We start from the raw sequence: 27029 nt of genomic DNA on the forward strand, positions 1-27029 counted from the left end.
CCTGACCTCCGGTGATCCACCCTCCTTGGCCTCCCAAAGTGCTGTGTTTACAGGTGTGAACTACCGTGCCCCTCCAGATCATACCTTTTGGTCCACCAATCATAATTCTGCACACTGTCCATAAAAACAGATCTCCTTGTTTCTTTGGGTTTTCATTTCTGAAGGTTTCCATGTCAGGGAAAACTTTTATAAAATACATTTGTATGCTTTTCTCTTGTTAATCTGTTTTTAAAATTTTACTTCATTTATTTATTTTTTAGAGACAGGGTCTCACTCTGTCGCTCAGGCTGGAGTACAGTGGTGCTATCATAGCTCACTGTAACCTCGAACTCCTGGGCTCAAGTGATCCTCCCACCTCAGCCTCCTGAGTAGGTAGGACTACAGGTGGGTGCCACCACATCTGGTTAATTTTTTTATTTTTTGTAAAGACAGAGACTTGCTATGTTGCCCAGGCTGGTCCTGGCCTCTTGGCCTCTGGCCTTGTCCTCTCAAAATGCTGGGATTATAGGTGTGAGCCACTTTAATCTTTTATTAAACTTGCAATGAGTGAGGAAAAGATACTACTTTTTCTCCCCTACACATTAAAAAGAGTAAAAAAAGAGTCAATTTTAATAGCATATTTTATTTAACCCAATATACCCAAAACATTACCATTTCAACATACCAATGTAAAATTATTAAGATTTTAAACATTTTTATGGTATTAAGTCTCAAAATCTAATGCCTGTTTGACAACACATGGCCATTTGAACCAGAAACCATTTCAAATGTTCAAAAGCCGTATCGGCTGGTAGATACGGTACTGGATGGTGCAGAGGGTCGGATGCTGTGTGTGCATTCAGTAAATGAGGACTGAGTATCTATTCCATGCCAGGCACTATGGCAAGACCAGGAACACATCAGGGCACAAGGAGCCCTGTCCTCCAGGAACTACCAACGATATCTGAGGGTCTCTGCAAGGGGTAAGCTTGTGTGTGCCAGTTTCACCCATGGGATATCACCCAAGTGATACGTGTCTGCCCCATGACATTCACAATACACATGCCCACATCCCACACTCCTGTTGTCTTGGCAGCTGCTTCTCATGAACTACTGCTGCCCAAGAGATTTTATGTCTCCAAGGAGGGAGGCAGAAACAAAGGCAAAATAACACTTGGAAGTATTCTGGGTTTCCTTCCTGAAAAGAGCATTAAGGAAATAAAGCAATCAAGAAGTCCCAACCTGGGAGAAAGTGTATTCAGGTGGCAAAGCACCTGGAATTCATAAGTGTGCTTGTGAAGGCACCAGGAAACACTGATCTGTTCACCTTCAAATAACTACAGCTGCCCTATGGGGCAATTTTGGATATCAACTCCCACTAGATCCTGGTTCAGATAAGCAGCAGCAAATGCCCAAGTTCAGGAAAATCCAAGATGACCTTATGTTGCTTCTTCTGAAAATTCAAGTCATGCAGATACAAGCATGGTTTAAGAAGTACTTACGTGCGGCCGGGTGTGGTGGCTCACGCCTGTAATCCCAGCACTCTGGGAGGCCGAGGCGGGTGGATCATGAGGTCAGGAGATCGAGACCATCCTGGCTAACACAGTGAAACCCCGTCTCTACTAAAAAATACAAAAAATTAGCCGGGCATAGTGGCAGGCGCCTGTAGTCCCAGCTACTCGGGAGGCTGAGGCAGGAGAATGGCGTGAACCCAGGAGGCGGAGCTTGCAGTGAGCCGAGATTGTGCCACTGCACTCCAGCACTCCAGCCTGGGCGACAGAGCAAGACTCCGTCTCAAAAAAAAAAAAAAAGAAAAAGAAAAAAAAAAAGAAGTACTTACGTGCATGTCAAGTGAAAAAGCACTTGACATGAGCTCTCTGTAATTCCTCGCTCTTGAGTGGAACCCTCAGTCTGAGGCTGCCAGCCCTGCACTGTACCCAGGAACACATAGGTGACTGCACTAATTGAACCCTTAGGAAGGAGCAGCAGCTATCTCTGCCTCTCCTCAATTTCCTGGGGCTCAAGGCGGACTTTTGACTCCCAGAGAAGAGCAGGAGCCTTTCCTACACTTCCGTTCAACATTCCAGCGCCTTCTCTGAGACCTAGTACCCTAACCTACTGGTAAAAATGACGCCTACTTCCCAGCCAGGGTGACTGCTGAGATTCAAAGTCACCACCACGAAAACATGGGAAACTCTAAAACCAGCTATGTGGCAGATGCCAGTCTCAAACATGAGATTGTTAATTGCCTGGATCCCTGGGGACGCTGAAGGGACTGAGGACAAAAGAATAACTAACTGCACTAGTAGAGGAATAAGACTGGCTTGAGCTTGCATTCCCACTCTACCAACTCCAAACTTCACTGTCCTCATTTGTAAATAGGGTGCTATAAGGAATAAATGACGTAATACATGAAGTGTTGGGCACAGGATCCGGCTCATAGCAAATGACCAATACATCCTAGCTATCATTATTCTACATTAATAACAACCATGACACACAACTACGATGTGTGCGGGGGAGGGGGAAGACTGGAGAGAGCAACCCTTCCTATCACTCCCTCATTTCACAGGTGAGGAAACTGAAAGCCAGGCAAGGTTCCCAGCCAGCTCCGGGCTTTCCGGAGTTGAGGAGGGGAGGAAGGGGGTGGGGATCTCAGGAGAGGGAGAGAAAGCCGGCAGGAGTCGAGGTAGGCCTCTGGGGAGCGAGCTGCATAGCTTGCAGGGGCGCACCTGTGAGAGTGAGGGGTGAAGCCTAAAGCAGCAGCCCTGAGTGATGGCTCATGCGTGTAACCCCAGCACTTTGGGAGGCCAGGTGGGAGGATTGCTTGACTCCATGAGTTTGAGACCAGCCTGGGCAACATAGGGAGACGTCCTCCCACGTCCCTACAAAAAAAATTTTAAAACTGGCCGGGCGCGGTGGCTCACGCCTGTAACCCTAACACTTTGGGAAGCCGAGGCGGGAGGATCATTTGAGGTCAGGAGTTCGAGACCAGCCTGGCCAACGTGGTGAAACCCCGTCTCTACAAAACACACACACACACACACACACACACACACGGCCGGATGTGGTGGGCGCCTGCAGTCCCAGCCACTCGGGAGGCTGAGGCAGGACAATTGCTTGAACTCAGCGATTGAACTCGGGAGGCGGAGGTTTCAGTGAGCCAAGATCGCGCCACTGCACTCCAGCCTGGGTGACAGAACAAGACCTTGTCTCAGAAAAAAACAAAAAAGAAAGAAAAAGCAGCAGCCTTGATTTGAGAGGGAGGCCCCAGTGAGGCTTGAGATCAGGACTACGGAAGGCAGGGGGTGGAAGCAAGAAAAGGCAGGCCTATGGGAAAAGGGAATTAAGGGCGTAGGATTTGGAAGAGCGGCTTGGAGGATGTGGGCCTGAAATGAAAGGGGGGACTAAGGGAATAGGGAAGCGGGGCTCTGAGGCGGCGAGCCTTAGGGCACAGGGGCTCTCCGAAATGAGAGGCCAATGGGAGGGAGCTGGGCTCTTGGAAGGCGGTGTCGAAGGGAGCGAGGCACTGGCACTGAGCGAGGCACTGTAGAGTAAAGGAGGCGCGAGCTGAGTGCGGCGGGGGTCCGGCGGGTGACGTAGAACATCTCACCTGTCTTCGGCGTCGCGGTTTCAGCCTCTGTATCCGGTCAGCTCCGGGAACTGCCCCCGGCGCGCCTGCGGCTCCCGGGAACCCCGGAAACCCCTAGCCCGGAGCTCCAGCCGCTGCCTTGACAACGGCGTCGGATGCCGCGGTGCCCGCGGGGAGGAGCAGGAAGCGCGCCACGGCGAGGGGGCGGTCCCGGAAGTGCGTCAGTCTTACCTTCGCGGCCACAACTCGCTCGGCTGCCGCCATTTTGCGAGCTCGTCGTACTGTTCGAGCGGGGAGGCTGTCTTGAGGCGGCACTCCTCACCAACACCGAGGCGGACTGGCAGCCCTCAGCGTCGCAGTCATGCCGGCCGGACCCGTGCAGGCGGTGCCCCCGCCGCCGCCCGTGGCCACTGAGCCCAAACAGGTACCTCTCCCCCGCCCCTCAACCTGCAGCCGGAGCGTGGGCCTGGGCGCTACTTACTTGAGCGGGAATAAGCGGCCGCTATGAAGGGCTTGGAGGGACTGCAAATCCCAGGAGGCTGCGCGCTTCCCGCGCTATGGTGGTGGTTCTGGTAACGAAACCAGCTGCTCTGAACGGGGTTCTCAAAGTGGTCCGCGGAGCAGCCGCGTCGGCACGAGCCGAGAGCTTAGAAATGTGGAGTCTCCGCCCTAGACCTTTTAAATAGGGATCTTACATTTGAACAAAATCCTAAGGTGATTGATTTGTAAGTGTGAGAGGCGCTGATCCAGCCCATCCTCTGATCTTCTGTGGCAGTTGGGGCCACCGGCCCCAGCCTTTCCCCAGTAATGCCCACTTTCCCAGCCTGGGCGGTACATCTTTGGATGTTAATTCTCAGCATCTATTTCGGTGTCTGCCCCAAGCCAGACACCGTGCCACGCTCCCACGTTACCGGAATGAATAGGGCACGGGGAGCTCACAGGCTAACGAGAAGACAGATACACGAGAATGCTCACCAAATGTTTATTGTTCCGATGGCCGTCAATGATACAGTGTCAGCCCGCCCTTAATAAACCTCTCGAATCTCAAATGTGTATAAACCATTGTAGTACGGTGTGATATGCCCTGTGATAGAAGTTTCAGGTACAAATCTAGTCAACATTGCTTGCTGGAGTAGAAGGGATATTAAGGTAGGGAAGCCCACGGGAGTGAGAGGTAAATTTCTTTTAGAAGAAGGAATGGGAGTTTGCCAGGCAGGTGACTAGGGAAGGGAAATAACATCCTTTATTCATCCAGCAAATATTTATTGAGCATATATGCTGATCATTGCTTTGGGTTTGGAATGAGGGGGACATGACTGAAGAAGCCATGCCTTTTCCACAGATATTTAAGTACCTGTGTGTCCCTGGCATTTTCCCAGGCGTTGGGAGAAAATAAGGTAATGGCCAGATAATATGCACAAAGACACTGAGTTAAGAATCAAACGGTGTCTCTGATCAAGAGTAAATGAACAAGTGTTGAAGCATAGAGCGTGGTGACAGGAGATGCAATTCTTTCTTAGGATTTGAACGTTTCCTTGTAGACAATGGGAAGAAAAGGGAGAGTTTTAAGCCAAATAGTGACATTTGTGTTTCAGAAATTCAGGTAGGCAGGCATGTGGAGAGTCACTACGAGGAGGGGAGGCCAGTCACGCTATTCCAAGGGGCTGAAGGCCTGGCCTAGATTAGGGCAGAGGGGTGGGCAGGCTTTCCAGCCAGAGTGGTGTGTTAGAATTCTGGTTCTGCCAGTTGGACATTAAGCTCTCCATCTCTCAGTTTTGTCATCTGTAATGTGGAGATATTAAGAGTACTTGGCCGGCCCAGTGGCTCACGCGTGTAATTCCAGCACTTTAGGAGGCCGAGGCAGACAGATCACTTGAGGTCAGGAGTTTGAGACCAGCCTGGCCAACATGGCAAAACCCTGTCTCTACTAAAAGTAAAAAAAAATTAGCCAGGTGTGGTGCATGTTTGTAATCCCCACTATTCGGGAGAGAATTACTTGAACCTGGGAAGCGGAGGTTGCAGTGAGCCAAGATCATGCCACTGCACTCCAGCCTGGGCGACAGCAAGACAGAGTCTCAAAAAAAAAAAAAAAAGAGTACTTAATCTTATAGGCTTCTTATAAGAGTTATAAGAATTAGTATATTTAAAGTGCTTGGGAAAAATACCTGGAATCTACTCAGTGCTTGATAAAAGTTTTTTTTAAGAGACCGGGTGTCGTTCTGTCACCCAGGCTGGAATGCAAGTGTTGCAGTCGTAGCTTACTGAAGCCTTGAATTCCTGGGCTCAAGCAATCCTCCTACCTCAGCCTCCTGACTCACCGGGATTATAGGTGCAAGCCATTGTGCCCAACTTGATCAATGTTATTATTATTGAGTGTGGAAGCTGAGGAAGAGAGAGGAGCCCCAACTTTGTGGCATGGACGACTGAGTAGCTATTCCTGAGGAAAGAGGTTAGAGATGAAAGTGCCCAGTAGTTAGCTGGACCCGAAGCTGTTCAGTACGCAAGAGTGTTCTGGGACATCAGTTTGGGCCAGATTGTATAGAGGCAGGAGGGGAAGTGGAGGACACTGTCAAAACTGAGAAGAGAACCAAGAACAGAATTGGGCGGTGGGAGCGGGGATCTCCAACTTCACAGAGCAGGAGGTGAAACAGACCAGGAAGGAAACTTGGATGGAATGGTGAGCAAGATGGGAAGACAGGTAAGAATGGGGTCTAGGAGTTGAGAGTTTTCATGAAGGAGTGGTCACCATTCACACCCAGATAATGGCTGTGGGCAGTCGTTTTTGACTTTGTCAAGAGCACTTAAAATGAATGGGGACCAAATGGGAGGCAGGGAAGTGGGATCAGCAAACTGAAGAGAACTCAGGATGTTAAGCTGCCAGAGGATGGGGCGGGAGAAGGCAGCGGCAGAAAGGAACATGGAGGCAGAGGAGAAACTTCATTTTTCTAAGATAAGAGATTTGACCCTTTGTTTACTAAGGGGAAGAAGCTGCTGGAGAAAAAATATTGGTACTTATGGCATAGTTAATGCTGAACATTCCAGTGGAATTTCACAAAACACCTGAGCATTGAATGTTGGTTGACAGTGGAGTAGAGGCAAAGAGCGAGGGCATCCAGGGCAGAAGAATTTGTCATCAGATAGTTTCCCATTTCTTTATTCAGCAAACAATCATTAAAAATTACATGCCAAGCCCATCGCTGGGTGCGTGGAGTCCAGACATGGCCTGGATTCTGGAACATGGTTTCTCAGAATGTAGTCGGAGTCCCTGCATCTGAATCACCTGGGCATTTGGTAAAAATGCAGATTCCTGGTGTCACTGAGACAGTCCAACTAGAGAGGAGCCAGGGAAGCTGCTGTTTTCCCTGGGTCCCCAGGAGCAGCCCCCGCAGGTGCAGTGAACTTAAGAGAACTGCTTTTCTGAAGCAGAGGGTTCTAACCTGAGGGAAGTCTGTGAGTGAAAGTCTACTCTGAATGATATCCTAGAGGAGTGTAATAGTGGAGAACCTGCTCTGAACCAGGGACTTTAAAACCTTATTTCTTTTCCTGTTTTCATAGCCCACAGAAGAAGAAGCATCTTCAAAGGAGGATTCTGCACCTTCTAAGCCAGTTGTGGGGATTATTTACCCTCCTCCAGAGGTCAGAAATATTGTTGACAAGACTGCCAGCTTTGTGGCCAGGTAACAGAGCTACCTGGGTGGGTCAGAGGTGGGTTTCAGCATGAAGAGATTTCAGCACTGAATCAGCACAAAGGGTTTTAAAGAGATGTTGTTGGCTTGGGCCTTTTAGTTCATAAAAAACCACAGCATGGCATTGGGGTAGGCAATAGGTAGGACTGGTGTCCCTGACACAGCATAGCAATAGCCAAAGTGAGGATCAGACTTAGCCCTGCAGTCACCAGGAGCCTCTGCTTCCAAAACTGGCCTGAGGAAATGCCCGGAAAGCTGCTTTGTCACAGATGGTGTGTGTCTGTACCTGAGCTGCTGGCCTGAGGAAGATAAAAAGGGGAGTTTATTATTCTCATTGTGCAAACACCACATTCCAAGAGCCTCAAATGACTCATCTGCAAAATGGAACAAAATGCCATCTCAGAGTTGTGAAGCAGGAGCGAGGTCATAGGGCTACATGCAGTTCAGTTCCACGCAGGTGCTAGCTGTCTCCTCAGATGGAATGGGAATTGCTCCAAGTTCCTCCTATGTCTCCCCATAGTTCCGTGCAGGTGCTAGCTGTCTCCTCAGATGGAATGAGAATTGCTCAGAGTTCCTCCTGTCTTTCATACTTACCCTCACGTCCTTAGATGGAATTTTTCTGATGGCCCCTTGACTCCAAAGGTCAATACATCCTCTAGGGTATTTAAGGTATCCCTTTGGCAGCCCTCAGGTCGTGTCCAGCCTACAGATGTTTTGTTTGTCCTCACAGTAAGTTTTTCAAAACTCAATTTGTTGCTAGTATTTAAAAATGAGGAGGCCAGGTGTTGTGGCTCTTGTCTGTAATCTGTAATCCTACCACTTTGGGAGCCCAAAATGGGAAGATAACTTGAGCTCAGGAGTTTGAGACCAGCCTGGGCAACATAGCAAGACCCCGTCTACAAAAAAAAAGTTACCTAGCTGTGGTGGTATGGGCCTGTGGTCCCAGCTACTCAGGAGGCTGAGGTAAGAGGATCAATTGGGCCTGGAAGGTTGAGGCTATAGTGAGCTATGCACTCCATCCTGGGTGACAGTGAGACCCTGTCTCAAACCAAAACAAGTAAAAATGAGATTTCACAATCAGTGTGGATTTCTGGACGGCTCCTTAGTGTGTGGAAGCAGGCTCAATCAGCGTGTGTTCTCCAGGGATCACGTCACTCCCCTGAGGCAGTGTCTCAGTCAGTATACATCATTTAACGGATGTTCCTTCCTTTCCCAACCTAATAAAATTAAAGATTACTTAGGTTAGACTTTTTTTTTTTTTTTTAATGACACGGAGTCTCGCTCTGTTGTCAGGCTGGAGTGCGGTGGTGCAATCTCAACTCACTGCAACCTCCGCCTCTTGGGTTCAAGTGATTCTCCTGCCTCAGCCTCCCGAGTAGCTGGGACAACAGGCGTGCACCACCACGCCCAGGTAGTTTTTGTATTTTTGGTAGAGATGTGGTTTCACCATGTTGGCCAGGCTGGTCTCAATCTCTTGACTACATGATCCCCCCACCTGGGCCTCCCAAAGTGCTGGGATTACAGGCATGAGCCATGGCGCCAGCCTACTTTTGTTAGATTTTCATTGCGTCAGCTCTGCAGATTCATCTCATTACATTTCAAGGGCTTTGATTACCCTGAGTATTAGGTTGAAAGCTGCTCTGTGCTTGATTGAACGTTATGATGATGATTGGGTCATGTCAGATTTAGACTGTTTGTTGTGTTTAAGATAAATGTTTAATGGCTCTTAGCCGTGTTCATGCTTCCCCTTTTCCCCTGATATTTTAAAAACAGAATATACAGAAAAGGGGAGTTGGGTGAAGAATCACCATATTCTTGTTACCAGAATAGTGTCTACCAGCTGTTTTCAGTTTTTTCTGTTTCCTTCTGTCCTTGGCGTCTTTTTTTAGATCCTTGTAATATTAGCAAAGATACTTTCACATTCAAGTCTGTGTTGTAAGCATTTTTCCATTGTGCTCCATAGTCTTCATAATGCCCTGTGATCCTTTATTAAGAGGATGCATCATGTAGAGGTGAAATACTTTCCTTGACTTGGCCACCATTTCTGTATTTTCCTTAGAGGAGGAGGTTTCCAACATTTCTTTTTTAGAGACAGAGTCTCGTTCTGACATGCAGGCTGGAGTGCAGTGGCACGATTATAGCTCACTGCAACCTCGAACTCCTGGGCTCAAATTATCCTACCACCTCAGCTTCCTGAGTAGCTAGGACTACAGGTGCCTGCTACCACACCTAGCTAATTTTTTATTTTTTTAGTTTTTCTGTAAAGATGGGGTCTTTCTATGTGGCTCAGGTTGGTCGTGAACGCCTGGCCTCAAGTGATCCTCATGTCTCAGCCACCCAGAGTGCTGGGATTATAGGCATGACCACTGCATCTGGCCTGTTCCCAACATTTCATTTTGGCAAAGTAAGCTGTGGGGAAATCTCTGAGCATTTTCTTTCCCTTTTAGATTGTTTCCTTAGAAGAAAATTCTGTGTGGCTCATTATTGGCTAAAAGAGCATCTTTGAAAGATTTCTTAAACATTTTGCCAAGCAGCTTTCCAATAATTTTGTGCCATCCTTTGCTGCTAAAGAAATGAGTGTGTCCAAGGTCCCTTTAAATGTATATGACCAGGTTAGGTGGCTCACACCTGTAATCCCAGCACTTTGGGAGGCCAGGGTGGAAGGATCGCGTGAACCCGGGACTTGGAGACCAGCCTAGGCAACATAGTGAGACCCGTCTCTACAAAAAAATAATAAAGTTAGCTGGGCGTGGTGGCGCATACCTGTAGTTCTAGCCCCTTGGGAGGATCACTTGAGCCTGAGAGGTCAAGGCTATGATCATGCCAGTGTACTCCAGCCTGGGGCGATAGAGCAAGACCCTGTCTCAAAAAAAAAAAAAAAAAAAAAAAGGAAAGAAAAAAATCCAAAACCATGCACATCCCTAGATTGATTTTTAGCTATGGTGATTGCTTCTGTAGGCATTTCTGAAATCTGTGAGCCAGTGTGGTGGCTTACACCTGTAATCCCAGCACTTCGAGAAACTGAGGCGGGCAGATCACCTGAGGTCAGGAGTTCGAGACCAGCCTGGCCAACATAGTGAAACCTTGTCTCTACTAAAAATACAAAAAACTAGCTGGGTGTGGTGGCGGGCGCCTGTAGTCTCAGCTACTTGGAAGACTGAGGCAGGAGAATTACCTCAACCCGGGAGGCAGAGGTTACAGTGAGCCAAGATGGTGCCACTACACTCCAGCCTGGGTGACAGAATGAGACTCCGCCTCAAAAGTAAATAAACAAAATCTGTGAACTTATGGTTTACATTGCAACAAAGAGACCAATATCCGAGTTAAAGCAGACATGCAGAACTCTGTGTTCACTTCTCCTAGGTTCATGTGTATTTATGGAGCATGCAGTAGAAATGTACAACTGAGCAGTTTTCCAAAAGTTTTTTCACTAGGTTAGGCCTTTCGTTTCCTGCATGTTCCTGCAAGAAACTGAAGTGGAAATTACCCTTAAAAAGTCCCAGCAGCTGGGTTGAGTCAGAATCATGTTTTTTTCTGTTGAAATCTATTCCTTCTGGTGGAGAGTATGATTCTAAAATTAACGTTAAGCTAATTTAAAGCAACAGAATAGTTTGGAATGAACATGCCAAGCCTTCTCATTGTTTTATCTTTCAGATTGTTCCCAGATGGGGTAAAGTTATGGCCTAGCTAGTGGTACAGGAGACAACCAGGCCCCCCTTTTGCAGGAGCCCTTTGTCTGCCCGAGGCATTTGCTGGGTATAGTGGCCTAGTTGAGCAGGGTTTAAGTGGGCATTCACCTTCATTCTTATGTGTGGTTTGCATTATTTAAGGAGTAGGGAGAATTTTTTTTCCAAAGCATGAGGTTCCAGTTAGACTAATGTACTGTCAAATTGAGACCTCATGATGTTAGTCACACGGCAGGGTATGACCAGGACTTGCTGAGGAGCCAGGCTGGGTGTTGATCACTAGTGTGGCACATATTGCTGTACTGCTTGATCTGGGGTACAGTACTGCGTCTCTCTTAAAATTAAAAAAAAACTTTTTTTTTTAAGAGATGAAATTTCATTTTGTTGTCCAGGCTTGGATATGATCTTCTGGACTCAAGTGATCCTCTCGCCTCAGCCTCCTGAGTAGCTGGGACTACAAGTGTGTGCCACTGTGCCAGGCTCCCACCCCCTCTTAAACTCACAGGCCAGGGATGTGAAAGTCAGAAGAGAGTGGAGCCGGCTGGCTGGCACTAGATAGATGCTGGGGCCATGCCTTGGTGTGTTTGGGGCAGTTCTAAGTACAAGGTTCTCACCAGAGGAGCAATGGAAGGCCCCACAGACGATGTTTATGGAACAACCCCTCCTAGCCCCTTGCATTTGCAGGCTACTGTATGATTTGAAAAGACTTTAAGGGCTAGGTTCAGTGGCTCACGCCTATAATCCTATCACTTTGGGAGGCCAAGGCGGGTGTATCACTTGAGCGCAGGAGTTCGAGACCAGCCCGAGCAACATGGCGAAACGCCATCTCTACAAAATATAAAACAGATTAGCCGGGCATGGTGGTGCATGCCTGTAGTCCCAGCTGCTCAGGAGGGTGAGGTGGGAGGATCCCTTGAGCCCAGGAGGTGGAGGTTGCAGTGAGCTGAGATTGTACTACTGCACTCCAGCCTGGGTGACAGAGTGAGACCCTGTCTCTGAAACAAAAAGAAGACTTTGGCATCTCCTCAATAATGTTTTAAGGTAGAAAGGGAAACTGGTGTTAGCTGCTTTTTACACATGGGGAAATGGAATCAAAGAGTAGTTTGGTAACTTGCTCTGGGTCAGAGTGAGTCAGTAGTGAACCTGCAACTTGAATGTGTTCATATCTTGTGTCTTTAAGGTCCGTGTATTTTCTTACTGACACAGGTGTTGAAGTATTACTGTTGGGACATTTTAAAAATCAGGGTTCCCTAAATATCATTACAGGGACATTTTTTCATTATCCTGAGGTTTTGAAGGCTTGCTGGGGACATGGGGCATATCTGGGGAACCATCCCAAGTACAGACAGTGGTTGGAGACCTCCCTGCTGATCTTACCACACCCCTGTCATCTGAAGGTGCCTTATACAGCTGTACGAGGCTGGGTCCTTGCTGAGCATGTTTCCTGTGTGGGCCTCACCAGTATAATTGGGGTGGTTTTAGGCAGTACTTGGACAAGGCATTAAACCAACTAATTTGTTTTGTTTTTGTTTTTGTTTCTTAAGACAAAAACAAAAGACAGGGTCTCACTCTGTTTTCCAGGCTGGAGTACATTGACACGGTTCTAGCTCACTGCAGCCTCAGACTCCTGGGCACAAGTGATCCTCCCACCTCAGCCTCCTGAGTAGCTGGGACTAGAGGCACAAGCCACCATGCCCAGCTAATTTATTTTTAAAATTGTTTGTAGAGTTAGGGTCTTTTCTTGTTGCCCAGGCTCAAATCAACTAAATTTTCATGTCTTTCAGTCTTTCTCGTTACTCAGAGGACAAAGTCTAGGTTTGGTGTTCACGTACCTTTTACACCTCTCCAGCACTTGCTACCCCTTTGAACTAAGAGAACTAGTCTCAGCAAACTTCCAGCTAAACTTTGACAGTGTTACTTTGTTTTCATCATATTCACTTAAAATAAATGAGCGATAGCCTAGGTGGTTTTGGAAATGGCAGAACTGGAAAAGGAGGTAAGGAATGACTGGGTTCAGGGAGACCCCGTGGTAGAAGTGGCCTGGTTCGAGCTGAATGAGGCACATGGCACTGATTGCCAATGCCAGGAGGCTGGAGGAGGACATCTGCTGTGCTGAGGGCTGGACTGGTTTGAGCAGTGGGTGGTGGCAAAAAGGACGTTCCAATGGGCAGTGTCCTAGATCTCAGCAGGCACAAGGGATGTGGTGTTTATTCTTGCTGTTTTTTCTCCCTCTAGAAATGGGCCTGAATTTGAAGCTAGGATCCGACAGAATGAGATCAACAACCCCAAGTTCAACTTTCTGAACCCCAATGACCCTTACCATGCCTATTACCGCCACAAGGTCAGCGAGTTCAAGGAGGGGAAGGCTCAGGAGCCGTCAGCTGCCATCCCCAAGGTCATGCAGCAGCAGCAGCAGGCCACCCAGCAGCAGCTGCCCCAGAAGGTTTGGAGCCCAGTGCCCCCTTCACTTACGCAGGGCTTGAGAGGGAAGCAGGGATAGGGAGGGGGTACACAAATAACTCTAAACCTCACAACCACCCAGGGAGAGAAGTAAGGTTGTTATCCCCATCTCTCAGAGGCAGACTGAGACCCAGACAGCAAAGTACTGATGTTAGTTGGCATTTCCCAAGCACTGCTTGTCAGACTCTGCTTATAACTTCAGGAGTCTTGTCTCATTGACCCCTCACAGAGGCTGTATGAGGAATCTGAGAGTCGGGGGAAGTGTGAGGGTGTGAGGGCAGTGCCATGATGGGTGAAGGACTTCCTACTTGGCTGTGCTGAAGGATGCAGTGTGGCCTGTGGGCTCCTCCTTATGCTCTCCCTTCCCTTCTGTCTCTTCTTCCCAGGACCCTTCTATCTGGCCTCCCCTAATACCACTTCCCTGTACTGAGGCCCAGCACTAGGGACTATTAGGGTTATGAATGAAGAGAGAGGCTGACATGTTATTCCTCCTGTCCAGACCTGCCTTCTGTACTCCTGAACCATGGTGGAAAAGGCAGCTCCTCCTTTTGCAGTGGGATATAAAGGTTGAGGTCAGGTTCTAAGACCTTGCATTGTAGTGTACTACTCCTAGAGCCTCAGGCTACCTCAGTTTCTTCATCTATAAAGAGGATTCACAGTACCTGTTCTACCTCACGATTCATGCGGAGGTCATGGAAACATTTTGTACAGTGGGGTTTTCTGCACACACGTAGGCCTTCTGCACTTCTGTCCCTCTGGGATGGGATTTAATAAGCCATATTCCTGTTGGATCTTCTGTCACCCAGTTTTGGCCCTCAATTTCAAGGCAGGAGCAGAGGTACAGAGGGGAATGGTTCTCACTCAGAGCCATTCAGGGAGTTGAGGCCATAGTTGGCTGGGAAATCAGTGCTCTTGTGATTTAGAATTCTCTCACACCAAGTGCTAGTGGTGTGTGCATAATTAACAGAAGTCTAGAGGTTCACAGCATCCTGTTGAGGGGTATACCCATGTCCCCTCCCCTCCCCTGGAGCCTGTTCACTCCTATGCCGCTTGCCTCATACTCCCTTTGCATCTTAGGTCCAAGCCCAAGTAATCCAAGAGACCATCGTGCCCAAAGAGCCTCCTCCTGAGTTTGAGTTTATTGCTGATCCCCCCTCCATCTCAGCCTTCGACCTGGATGTGGTGAAGCTGACAGCTCAGTTTGTGGCCAGGAATGGGCGCCAGTTTCTGACCCAGCTGATGCAGAAAGAGCAGCGCAACTACCAGTTTGACTTTCTCCGCCCACAGCACAGCCTCTTTAACTACTTCACGAAGCTAGTGGAGCAGTACACCAAGGTGCCTGGGTAGGATGGGGCTGGGGTCCTGGGCCCAGGAAAGGAAAACATCTTACCTGTGGAAGCACTGTGTCCACTCACTGTCTGCAAGGACATGGCTTCTCCATGGGGCCTCTGAGCACATGTTTTGAATCCCAGTTTAATGTAAAACCTTGATTTCTATTCAGTTATTTATTTCAGTGCAACACAGACTGCTTGTTTCTAAAGAGAAGGGAAGTACATGCTTGCTAACTACCATTAGGCGATTGCCTGCTATGTGACAAGGCCAAGTGGTGCTTGCTGCTTTTAAGTACATTTCCATTTTCAGTTGCCTAGTAAGCCCCTGAGAAGAAGTCAGCCTTTAACAGTTGCCTCCTTTTACCTAATTTAGTCCTCACAAGAAGCCATGAGGTGTTTTCTCCCCATCTTTCAGAAGCAGAAATGGGCTCAGAAAGGTGAAGTCACGTACTCAAGGTTTGTCAGTCAGTAAGTAGCTATGCTGAGGTTTAAACCACATTTGACCCTAAAACTTTGGTTCTTCAGCTTATAAAGTGCCTTAAATTGGAAATAGCATTTAAATAGGCATTGAGAGGTGCTTTGATGTGATACAAATCAGTATAACTAACATCACTAAGAAATTATGTGTGCAGCATCTTCTCATTTAATCTCCAGTAGCCTGTAAGGTAGCCACTCTTATTATGTTCACTTTACAGAAGAGAAAACAGGTGCAGTGAAGTTAACATGGCCAGGGTCACATAGCTAGGAGGTGGCAGGGCTGGGGCTTGAGCTCTGGCATTTTTACTCCAGACCCTAAGAGCTCAGTTATCATGTGACAGAGCTGCAATCAAGAATCTAGACAAGTCAGTTCTGGCATTTAAAATAATTAGATTATTAATGTATTGCAAAATGTACTGGTATAGCTTTGCCTGTGCACATTTTTCTTGCTACACATATCATGGAGGTTGTTTTCCTTCTGTTTTCAGTGGGATGGTCTGTACATCTGTTCTTCATATCCAGAAACAACACCTCAAAGATCTGACTTGAAAGGACTTGAGAATTTCCTAACTTCACTCACTTTTAAATATATAATTAGAAAGAATTGTAAAAATGTGTGTGTTTAAAAAATGACCAAATCCAGAAGCTAGTATGGTAGCTTAAATAACGATCATTGAAGGCCCAAGGCCAAAGAGTTACTATAAATATGCAATATCAATTTTAAAGGAGCCCTGGATTAATTTTTGCCAGTGGACTGCTTCCAGGGTTAAAGGTCCCAGATCACTTTTTATTCTGTTACTTTCCTGTTTTTTCTTCTTCAGAACTTGGGTATTGGCATTTACCACTGTAACTTGAGGGTACTGGTGTCTGATTCTAGCCATGGAAGACTGAGCAGATAGATTCTTGGGGTAAAGGTATAAGGAGGGACTGGGATAGGGCTGAGCCACTTTGCCAGTGGCAGTAGAAGCTTTTTGGGCCCTTTAGAACAAAGGCAACATTTGTTCTTTCAGTAAATATTCATTGTCAGACATTATTCAGGGGACTGGAGATGTAATCGTGAACAGAAGAGAAATCCCTGTCTTGGTGGAATTTCTAGTTTAGTGAGGAGGAGTCAGGTGCATTGTTAGTGTCTGTCACATGGTGCTAAATGCTATGGAGAGAAAGAAAGCAGGGGGCAGAAATAGAGGGAGGTGGGGCAGGTAGACTGCGGTTCTGAATAGGATAGTCAGGGGAGACCTGTGCAGTGTTTTTGAAAGGATAAGAGCAGGTCAGTCTCATGAAAGCAGCCATCTCGTACTGACCATGTTCTGGGTAATCTGCTAGTGCTTTGCATGCTTTCCTGCTAATCCTTGAAGCAGCCTTTTTAAGTTCATGGTGCCAACTTTGAGTGGTGGTGCCATTATTTTGGAGAAGGAAATCAAGTTACTGAGGTGACATAACTTGCCCAAAGTCCCACAGCCAAGTGGAGCTGGGATTGGGACACAGAATCCCATGCTTCCTTATCTGCTGTGCTTTATCACAGACCCAGGAAAGCTGCCTCTCTGTACCGCATTGTAAAGCACTGACGGTTGCTTTAACTCTTCTGTATTTCAGATCTTGATTCCACCCAAAGGTTTATTTTCAAAGCTCAAGAAAGAGGCTGAAAACCCCCGAGAAGTTTTGGATCAGGTAAACTGAATAGGATTTCTTGCAATCAGTTACTGATGTTGGGTTCTGTTTTATGTTTGAAAACAGTCCCTGAGGCAGGACCTTGTTATGTTCCGGTCACAGGAATGGTGGGAGAAAAGGCTTTGTTAGATACAAAGGCCAAAGAAACCTGGAGTCCGGATGCTTCCCAACATACCACAACTTTCTGCTTTGCTCTCAGCCTCAATATGTCTCCCTCTTTTCCAGTCTAACTAGAAGGCAGAAGGCCAGCTGCCAAGCAGATCAGAGGATGGAGGTTTCATTCTATCCGAACTCTGCGCCTGGGTGGAACCCGGTGCAAATGCCATAGTTTGGAACCATACTTCCATTCTGTTTTGAAGGAGGCGCTGGCTTTGATGAAAGCCCTGGAGGTGGTAGCCTCATCAGGAGCAGACCCTGCTTCAGCTTAGCACCGAGCTGTTTCCCATCTCTGTAGGTGTGTTACCGAGTGGAATGGGCCAAATTCCAGGAACGTGAGAGGAAGAAGGAAGAAGAGGAGAAGGAGAAGGAGCGGGTGGCCTATGCTCAGATTGACTGGCATGATTTTGTGGTGGTGGAAACAGTGGACTTCCAACCCAATGAGCAAGGTAGGTCTGTGAGGAGTGACTCCAGATGGGGAGCCATGAACTCTGAGACTTCCCAGGAGGCCTTGTGCAAGCGTTCCTAGAGAGCAGCAGAATCTCTCAGAGGACTTTATCAGTGTCTGTTTCTTCCCTGCTCCCAAAAGACTTTGGTTCTACCGCTTTGCCCAAGTTAGATTCAGTAGCTACTTGCCAGACCCTAGATGGGCCTCTGAAGATAGCTGGAGAGAAAACAGACATAGCCTCAGCCCTTGGGAAGCTCAGACAGGGCAAATAGATGGATCTTTGATAAGGAATACTTTTGCCTCTGGCTCACCCTCTAGGGAACTTCCCTCCCCCCACCACGCCGGAGGAGCTGGGGGCCCGAATCCTCATTCAGGAGCGCTATGAGAAGTTTGGGGAGAGTGAGGAAGTTGAGATGGAGGTCGAGTCTGATGAGGACGATGACAAACAGGAGAAGGCAGAGGAACCTCCTTCCCAGCTGGACCAGGACACCCAAGTACAAGACATGGATGAGGTAAGCTGCTGGGCGGGCCTGCGGGATGACCTTTTCTCCTGACACCCCAGGAGATCGAAGTGCTCTCCACCAGTCAGATCCAGCTCCCTGGTGAGCCTTGAAAGGAGGCGTGGGTCCTGAAAAAGGCCATACAGCTGCCCAAGCCCAGGCAGTACAGAGCCTTTTTCCAGCTCCGGCAACAAAGATTCATTCATAGGCAAGGATCTAAAAGCTGTGTTGACCTGTTCTGTGGCCTTCTCCCTGGCCCGGACATTCTGCTCTCACTGCCTCGTGCCAGCCCTCAGTTAGGGAACTCACTGCATTACCCTATTCTGTTTTGAGCTCTCAGCTGGGCTCCAAGCTCCCAGAGCTTTTCTAAATGTAGCCCACACTTCCTTTCAGGCATCCCTACCCCCTTCAAGCCAGGCCCTCCAAGCAGGCATGGAGTCTCCAGAACCAGACTGTTCTCCCCCTCTCGGAAAGAATTTGTGCATAGCCTGAGAAGAAAGGGCCCCTGTCTGTGGGAAATGACTTTTTCTCTCCCTCCCAGCATTGCTGTATGAGCGGCTACCATTGATTGCCCACTTGCCCCCCTCTGCCACTCCCCCAGCACTGCCCCCCCAGCATGTTAAGTGCCCTTGGCCTCTTGGGACTGCCTGGTGCCAGCTGCTGGAAATGCCTGGGAGGAGTGCTAGGAGCATGGCCCCAGCGCTCCCATTCATGCTGTGAGGAAGCAGGTTGGCCTGCTGCCGGCTGGCCTCAGCTGCCCTCGGAGGCTTAGCACATGGATGCTGGCTGGCAGAGGCCAAGGCTCCTTGCCACCCAGAGAGCTGCCAGGCTCAGCTACAGGGATGTGGCCTCAGCCCCTCTTTGAGTCCTGCCATTGCTTTGCTTTTCAGGGTTCAGATGATGAAGAAGAAGGGCAGAAAGTACCCCCACCCCCAGAGACGCCCATGCCTCCACCTCTGCCCCCAACTCCAGACCAAGTCATTGTCCGCAAGGACTATGATCCCAAAGGTAGGGCCTGCTTCCTAACCCTCGGACTGCCCAGGAAGATCCTGTGTGCCCTTGTGTGTTCCTCACACCCGTCTTTCTAGGAGGGCTTGAGGTGCAGCTTATTGTAAAAGCATTGCAAGCCCATCTGTTACAGGTTTCATGGTGGGGAACAGGGCCCAGTCATTTCTGGTGCCCTAGTGCCTTTCACAGTGCCAGGTACAAGAGTGGCACTGAATAGATGCTTTGATGAATGATGCATGAATGAAATACCACCCTCTTAACTCAGGTGGCTGCCCACCAGTGTTCTTACTGAAACATCTGTTTCCTTTTAGCCTCCAAGCCCTTGCCTCCAGCCCCTGCTCCAGATGAGTATCTTGTGTCCCCCATTACTGGTGAGAAGATCCCTGCCAGCAAAATGCAAGAACACATGCGCATTGGACTTCTTGACCCTCGCTGGCTGGAGCAGCGGGATCGCTCCATCCGTGAGAAGCAGAGTGATGACGAGGTGTACGCACCAGGTGAGGTCGGGGTTCCAGGAGAGCCCATGATGATCTCCAAATTACAGTCAACTTCTTCTAAGCAAACATAGAAAGCAACAGTTGAGATCAACAGAAGCTTTTGAGGAGAGTTGTACCCTATGATATTGCAAGAGAACTCCCCACTTTCCAGAGGACTCCCCATAGAAATTCCCCAAAGGCAGACACTGAAGGAGAGGACATGTGCCTGTTAAAATCCCAGAGAAAGCTCTGGCTTTAGCTGGGAGGGCTTCCTGTGGCTGTTTAGAAGGAAAGCACTGATGGCTGGAGTACCCTGAGCTGCTTGGAATGCGTCAGGGACTGTGCCAGAGGTGGGAGACTGCACTTCTAGTTTTGACTCTGCCACTTAGGCCATGTGGCCCTTTCCACACAGTTGCCCTCTCTGACTCACCATCTTATTTATTTAATTAATTAATTTATTTATTTATTTTATGAATGACGGAGTTTTACTCTGTCTCCCAGGCTGAAGTGCAGTGGCGCCATGTTGGCTACTACAACCTCTGCCTCCCACGTTTAAGCAGTTCTCCTGCCTCAGCTTCCCAAGTAGCTGGGATGACAGGCACGCACCACCACACCCAGATAATTTTTGTATTTTCAGTAGAGATGGGGTTTCACCATGTTGGCCATGCTGGTCTCGAATTCCTGACCTCAGGTGTGATCCTCCTGCCTTGGCCTCCAAAGTGCTGGGATTACAAGCATGAGCCACCTTGCCCGGCCTACTGTTCTAAGTCAGAGGGGTTGCACAAGCACTGGGTTTGTAGGCTTAGTACTGATTGGGTAGCTTTCCCCGAGCCCAGAGGACAAAAGTGCTGTGTTGGGACCCTGAGTCACCCTCATTCCATGGAACCGGCCTCCTCCCTGCACACCAGAAAAGCTGCTCTCTTATCAGGAAACCTGGTTTATTTTCTGTTTCTATCCTCTACCTCTGTTTTGTGACTGTACAGGTCTGGATATTGAGAGCAGCTTGAAGCAGTTGGCTGAGCGGCGTACTGACATCTTCGGTGTAGAGGAAACAGCTATTGGTAAGAAGATCGGTGAGGAGGAGATCCAGAAGCCAGAGGAAAAGGTGCGGCTAAAGTGGAACCTAGTGTCTTCTCTGCCCCCAGTCTTTCACACTTGGGCTTAGTTCCAGGAGCATTGTGGCTTTGCTTTCACTTGCAGGTGACCTGGGATGGCCACTCAGGCAGCATGGCCCGGACCCAGCAGGCTGCCCAGGCCAACATCACCCTCCAGGAGCAGATTGAGGCCATTCACAAAGCCAAAGGCCTGGTGCCAGAGGATGACACCAAAGAGAAGATTGGCCCCAGCAAGCCCAATGAAATCCCTCAACAGCCACCGCCACCATCTTCAGCCACCAACATCCCCAGCTCGGCCCCACCCATCACTTCAGTGCCCCGACCACCCACAGTAAGCCAGCATCTACCCTGCAGCTGACTTTTTAGAGCTTTGTTCTTGAGGTCGGACAGTGTTGGCTGAGACGGGCAACTGCCTTACAGTGTGGGGTGGGTCAGTTTGAAAGAGAAAGAGCCCTTTAAATGCAAGTGGGAACCTCTAGCTTAATCTGTTTGTGGAGGAGGGTTGGAACAAGGAGGGAGGTGAGAGGCAAATGTGAGAAACCAGTTAGCGTCAGAGAAGGGCTGCAGGGCTTATTGGGTCTGTGAGGACTGCTGGCCTGTCTCCAGGAGATTTAGTCGAGGTCTCAGCTCCTCTCCCTATTTTTTTTTTTTTTTTTTTTTTCTGAGACAGAGCTTCGCTCTTGTCGCCCAGGCTGGAGTGCAGTGGCACGATCTCGGCTCACCGCAACCTCCGTCTCCCGAGTTCAAGTGATTCTCCTGCCTCAGCCTCCCAAGTAGCTGGGATTACAGGCATGCGTCACCACGCCCAGCTAATTTTGTATTTTTAGTAGAGACAGGGTTTCTCCATGTTGATCAGACTGGTCTCGAACTCCTGACCTCCGGTGATTCGCCCACCTCAGCCTCCCAAACTGCTGAGATTGTAGGCATGAGCCACTGTGCCCAGCCAAGGTCTCAGCCTCTTTAGTGACTCTTTCAGTGATTGCCAAAGTAGCTGGTCGAATTTGACCTGCCAAGTCCCAAGCAGAGAGAATGTCATTCTCAGGCTCTCAGTAGCTCAGTTCCTGTTGGACGCCCAGTGTGAGGCCACAGTTTCTCAGTCCCAGGGGGCCAGGACGGAGCTGTCTAACCTTCATCCTCAGAGCTGCAGGCGGCCAGTTGCCAACTGTGTGTGCCCTTGGAGTCCAACTTTGGCTTCCTGTAACTTGTGGGTCTCTTTCCTGCACAGATGCCACCTCCAGTTCGTACTACAGTTGTCTCTGCAGTACCTGTCATGCCCCGGCCCCCAATGGCATCTGTGGTTCGGCTGCCCCCAGGCTCAGTGATCGCCCCCATGCCGCCCATCATCCACGCGCCCAGAATCAACGTGGTGCCCATGCCTCCCTCGGCCCCTCCTATCATGGCCCCCCGCCCACCCCCTATGATTGTGCCAACAGGTCAGTATCTCTTGCATCACTTTCCAGGCCATTAGGTCAGGGACCACAGGCCAAGTACTGTCAACAGAGCTGTGGCTGATGCTAGTGCGAGCTGTTCCAGCAGGGTGTCCAGCCCAGAGGAGAGGCCCTGGCTTCCTGTGTGAAAGATCCGCAACCCTAGAGCTGGGAGCTACCATTCCTGGTAGAAATGGGAGGCTAAAATGATGTAGCCGGTGTCTGCATTCAGGGATCAGGTCCCTAACAGGCTCAGAGGCCTGAGAGTTGCTTGTTGCCTGGCACTAGCTCCATCCGTCAGTCCTGCCCCTCCTGCAGTCCTCTGCTATCCAATCTGGGCAGCCTCCCAGGTCCCCCTGCTGGGGAACCTGCTGGCTGCCAGACTCATCAGGGAACAGCACTTCACACCTCTGACTAGAGGAAACCTTTGCAACCTCCTCTCTCAACTTCTCATCAGCCCTGAGTCCTGGGCCCATTCTGCCCTCTCATGGGGCTGCTTATTCTTATCTTTGCAGCCTTTGTGCCTGCTCCACCTGTGGCACCTGTCCCAGCTCCAGCCCCAATGCCCCCTGTTCATCCCCCACCTCCCATGGAAGATGAGCCTACCTCCAAAAAACTGAAGACAGAAGACAGCCTCATGCCAGAGGAGGAGTTCCTGCGCAGAAACAAGGTATGTGATCCCAGAATGCTGCTCAAGTTTCTAGCTGGAGGGTTCAGCCTCGCCCCTGTCGTACACTTCCCAGACTGACCCTATTTTACTCCCAGTCTTGGCTTCTGGGGCGTAGGTCAGCCGCTGGAGGCATCTAAGGGCTTCTGAGCACACCGTGAATGTGGGGTCAAAAATTAGAGGAGCAGAGAGCATTGGTGGTGATGGTGATGGTGGTGGTGGTGATGGTGGTGGTGGCAGAGGTGGTAACTGTGGTGGTCCCTCTGGTGTAGACTTAACAGGCCAACAGGGAGACCCAGCTGCACGGACAGCACAACTCAGGTGTGAGAGGGACCCTAGACCCCTGGAGGAAATTGTGTGTGGTGTTTTAAAATTTACTGTGGCCTTCCTCCCCAGCTCTAGCCCTTAGGAGGTCTGCCTGTTGGGTGGGATCCTGTTGGGGTCCTGCAATAAGGGGAGGTGGGGACCTTGTCACTGCCAGTCCCTAGAGAAGCTGTCAGGCTGCAGTGAGGATACAGAAACAGCCCCAGCTTCTGCTCCCCCAATGTCTTTGACCAAATTGTTTGTTTGTTTGTTTTTCCCCCGCAACCTCTGCCTCCCGGGTTCAAGTGATTCTTATAACTCAGCCTCCTGAGTAGCTGGGATTACAGGTGTGCATCACACACCCAGCTACTTTTTGTATTTTTAGTATTTTAGTAGAGAGGGGATTTTGCCACGTTGGCCAGGCTTGTCACCTGGCCATAAGTGATCCGCCATCTTGGCCTCCCAAAGTGCTGGGATTACAGGCGTGAGCCACCGCGCCCACCCTGTTTGTTTTTTAATAATAGTTCCCATTTCTTAAATGCTTAACTCAAGTACCAGGAAAGAGCTAAGTACTTTACAGATACTTCCACTCAATACTCAAAACAGTCATTAATCCTCTCTGATGGATAATGACATTGAGGCTCAGACAGACCTTGTTAGCTGGGAAGCTGAATTGGGAATCCAGGTCTTCTGACCCTGCAGGTCATATTCTTTTCCCTTGGGATGTGCAGAGTATTTTCACCAAAGTTCTTCACTTTAGCTCCAGACTCAGCAGGAGACAAGATAGAGATTGTTTTAAAGAAAAGAAACCTAATCTTGCAAGGGGGTAGTGACTTGTACAACCGTACAAGTGGTATCAGTGGTGAATCAGGCCAGAGTCCAGGAGCCCAGATGCACGGGTGACATTGTCTGGACAGGTCTCGGGATAGCAGAGGATAGTTATTGATTGGCTCAGGGCTCCCTCGGCATAATGACCACCTCCTGTTTTATAGGGTCCAGTGTCTATCAAAGTCCAGGTGCCCAACATGCAGGATAAGACAGAATGGAAACTGAATGGGCAGGTGCTGGTCTTCACTCTCCCGCTCACGGACCAGGTATGGGTTGCTGCCACAAACTGGCATCGGGTGCATGGGAACCAAGCAGTCAGGGGAAAGCTTCCTCTAGCTGGCCTTACCAAGGAGTTGAATGACTGCTGCTTGATCCCACAGGTCTCTGTCATTAAGGTGAAGATTCATGAAGCCACAGGCATGCCTGCAGGGAAACAGAAGCTACAGTATGAGGTGAGTCAGTTTGTCCACAGACCTGCCCCTTGGGTCCTGACACCTCTGCTTTCACAGAAGCTAAATCTCTCATGGAAGCCAAAAGGGGAGTGAAGTGGTATCTGGGTGTGGCCATCTGAATCCGTCCTAGAAGTCATGATGGTGGCTGGGAGTGCTGGGGCAGGTGTGCCCAACAATGCAGGGCTCTGGTGGGGTCACAGTAGAGTTTTGTGTGGGATCTGTAAGATTCTTTGCCTCAATGACGGGGCATAGAGATTTAGGGACAAGACTTAGGCATGCTCTGGTGGGTTCCTGATCTAGTGGTTGGGCCATCCCTGCCGGTGCGACCTCAGGCAGCCTGACTTGGAGGTGATAGTGTAACCCCACCTGATGCCAGGTCACACGGAGGTGTTATGTTCTTCCTCTCTGAACTTGAACAAATCCCCGCTGTGGGCCTCAATTATCTCTATACATTGAGGCTGTTGGGCTAAGTGATCCCTAAAGGTCTTGTGATTTCAGAGTCAGTGCTCCATGGAGTTGGTCAGGGCCAACTTTTTGGGGAGTTGAGCTTTTGAGTCAAATGTTGACAAAGGGGAGGAGCGTAATTGGTGGGAAGAAAGGAAACAGTGGGAGGAATGAGAGGCCTCTAATCCCCAACACCTTACCTTCTCGCAAGCTCCTGTATTTGCTCAGTCCAGAGCGCAAACGGACCAGGTGCACAGTTGTAAGGTTGCAGCAGTATGCCCAAGGCTGGGTTGCCCCATGCTAAGGCATGCTCTCTGTTTTCCAGGGTATCTTCATCAAAGATTCCAACTCACTGGCCTACTACAACATGGCCAATGGCGCAGTCATCCACCTGGCCCTCAAGGAGAGAGGCGGGAGGAAGAAGTAGACAAGAGGAACCTGCTGTCAAGTCCCTGCCATTTTGCCTCTCCTGTCTCCCACCCCCTGTCCCAGACCCAGGAGCCCCCCTGAGGCCTTGCCCTGCCTGCATATTTGTTTCCCTCTTAATTCAGTTTGGGAATTCAAATTGTTCTGCAGAGGTTCATTCCCCTGACCCTTTCCCCACCTTGGTAAGAGTAGCTGGGCTTTCTAAGCCACTCTCTGGAATCTCTTTGTGTTAGGGTCTTGATTTGAGGACATTCATTTCTTCAAGCAGCCAATTAGCAACTGAGAGCCCAGGGATGTCCTACAGGATAGTTTCATAGTGACAAGTGGCACTTGGCTAATAGAATATGGCTGTTATTGTCATTAATCATTTTGTACCTTGACATGGGTTGTCTAATAAAACTCTTAGACCCTTGTGAAATCAGTTAAATAAGACTTGTCCCTTGGTCACCTGTGCCCTGCCCAGACTCGATGCAGTGGTAACAGTGCAGAGTGCCATGTGGCTTCTCTCTGAGGATTTTTGGGCTTTGTAACTAAATTCTTGCTGCCCTCATGCTTTTTATGTATTAGAATCATATTCGTATTGCCCTTTTAAAACATTGGGATCCTGCAGAGGCCTGCCCCTTGTATTTAACAGCAATACAGGAAGCATGGCAGGCACCACGAAAACCAAGGATAGATGGTGCAGTCTCTGTGTCAGTGGGCGGTGGTTTCCTGTCAGCCTGGAATCCCATCACCTGATTGATTGGCTCTGTGGTCCTGCGCAGGTGCCTCATAGGTGTGTAGATATGATGCGGTTTCTTTAAAATGTATTTAACAGATACTTAATTGTACTAAGGTCATGTGCCAAGGGATAAAATTTAAATAATTTACTATTTTAAGCATTTTATCCATTTTAACTCACGTAACCCTCATGTGAGTATTCCTGCTTAACACTTGAGTAAACTGAGGCACAGAGAACATAAGTTGCATGCCCATAGTCACACACTATGAAAGTGAAAAGAGAATGTGTGCAAAACACGTCACAGTCTTGGTTTCTGAGTAAAGGCAGGCTGTTATCTTTAGAATCAAACTATCACAGGAAGATAGGCGATGCTGTGGGTGTTGAGGGAGGAAGGTGAGAGCCTGTTGCTAACAATTTCCTGGTTTTAAAGCTAAGGCTGATTTCATTGGGAAGATCTCACGTGTGTGTAGCCCCTGAGAATTTCCAGTGCCTTTTATTTGCAGTCCTTCCATTTGGCCCTCCTAGCTGCCCCATCAGGTCATCTCCAGGGCTCAAGAGGGGTGAGACCATTTCCCAAAGTCACAGAATCAGCTCTCTAGTCACCAGCCTACCCCTGCCTCTCCCTCTCACCCAGAGTCAGTACCAGTTTTATGGCTTTATTACCAACTGCTGGGTCCCTCCCATTTTCAACTTGATTGATGGGATGTCACCCCTTATCCTGTCTGACATTTGCCTCTGGCCTGGTTGCTAGAAGTTTGTCCCAGGGGCCAGAGTTGAAATTTGGCTTCCTGAGGTGGGCTTTGTGGTTTGGGTGCCTAAAGTGAGCCCACTGTGGTTGCCCGGCAGTGGCCAACACCAGAAATACCCCTGAGCACCACTGGGTCTCATTCCAAGAAGGAACAGGGTCAGGAGACCTGGGGAGTCTCATACTCCAAGCTCTTTTCTTTCTTTCTGGGAGCAGTGGGCAGGTCATGGTGTCAGGGCACTCACCCCCACAGACTGGCAAACCCTGCAGAACTTCCCGTGGCTGAGGCTGTGACCGGAGGCCAGGAATGCTGTTGGGTGGAATGTGAGTGAATGGGCCCTTTGAGCTGCCCTCTAGAGAGCAAATCGTTTCCTGGAGCTCTGAATGAACATCTGTCCTGGTTTGCTCAGACGTAGAAGCTCCATTGACCATGA

The 27029-nt window shown here is 49.1% G+C and overlaps 2 protein-coding genes across 27 annotated transcripts in view; one reads left to right on the plus strand and one right to left on the minus strand.

Annotated features, from left to right (window-relative positions):
• The window catches only part of CCDC157 (coiled-coil domain containing 157), a 19425-nt gene extending 15348 nt beyond the window's left edge, over window positions 1-4077 (minus strand). For 19 of the 26 annotated variants that reach the window (XR_012418851.1, XR_012418850.1, XR_012418849.1 and 16 more), the window contains exon 1: window positions 3593-3687. The gene's annotated coding sequence lies outside the window, so the exon portion shown is untranslated. Of the gene's footprint in view, window positions 1-1481; window positions 1602-3592; window positions 3688-3802 lie in introns of those variants that run through there. The other 7 variants (XM_074004010.1, XM_074004008.1, XM_074003999.1 and 4 more) reach the window with 2 other exon arrangements.
• Window positions 3841-25547, plus strand: SF3A1 (splicing factor 3a subunit 1). Its single transcript, XM_005567612.5, has 16 exons — window positions 3841-3995; window positions 7127-7248; window positions 13179-13386; window positions 14481-14738; window positions 16805-16879; window positions 17334-17484; window positions 17802-17995; window positions 18874-18991; window positions 19303-19488; window positions 20451-20572; window positions 20668-20913; window positions 21808-22015; window positions 22525-22679; window positions 23972-24073; window positions 24188-24259; window positions 25029-25547. The coding sequence occupies exons 1-16, from the start codon at window positions 3933-3935 to the stop codon at window positions 25128-25130; spliced, it is 2382 nt and encodes a 793-aa protein (XP_005567669.1). The 5' UTR covers window positions 3841-3932; the 3' UTR covers window positions 25131-25547.
• Window positions 25548-27029: the final 1482 nt, after the last annotated feature.

Source organism: Macaca fascicularis, chromosome 10, assembly GCF_037993035.2.
Source record: "Macaca fascicularis isolate 582-1 chromosome 10, T2T-MFA8v1.1".
NCBI classification, from domain to species: Eukaryota; Metazoa; Chordata; class Mammalia; order Primates; family Cercopithecidae; genus Macaca; species Macaca fascicularis.

What these genes read in the sequence shown, in the direction of transcription:
- SF3A1 (XM_005567612.5), top strand. Translation starts at nt 3,933, where the DNA reads ATGCCGGCCGGACCCGTGCAGGCGGTGCCCCCGCCGCCGCCCGTGGCC. An exon ending in AGTTCCTGCGCAGAAACAAG is followed by an intron (nt 22,680 to 23,971) that starts GTATGTGATCCC and finishes CCTGTTTTATAG; the next exon opens with GGTCCAGTGTCTATCAAAGT. An exon ending in CTCTCCCGCTCACGGACCAG is followed by an intron (nt 24,074 to 24,187) that starts GTATGGGTTGCT and finishes TTGATCCCACAG; the next exon opens with GTCTCTGTCATTAAGGTGAA.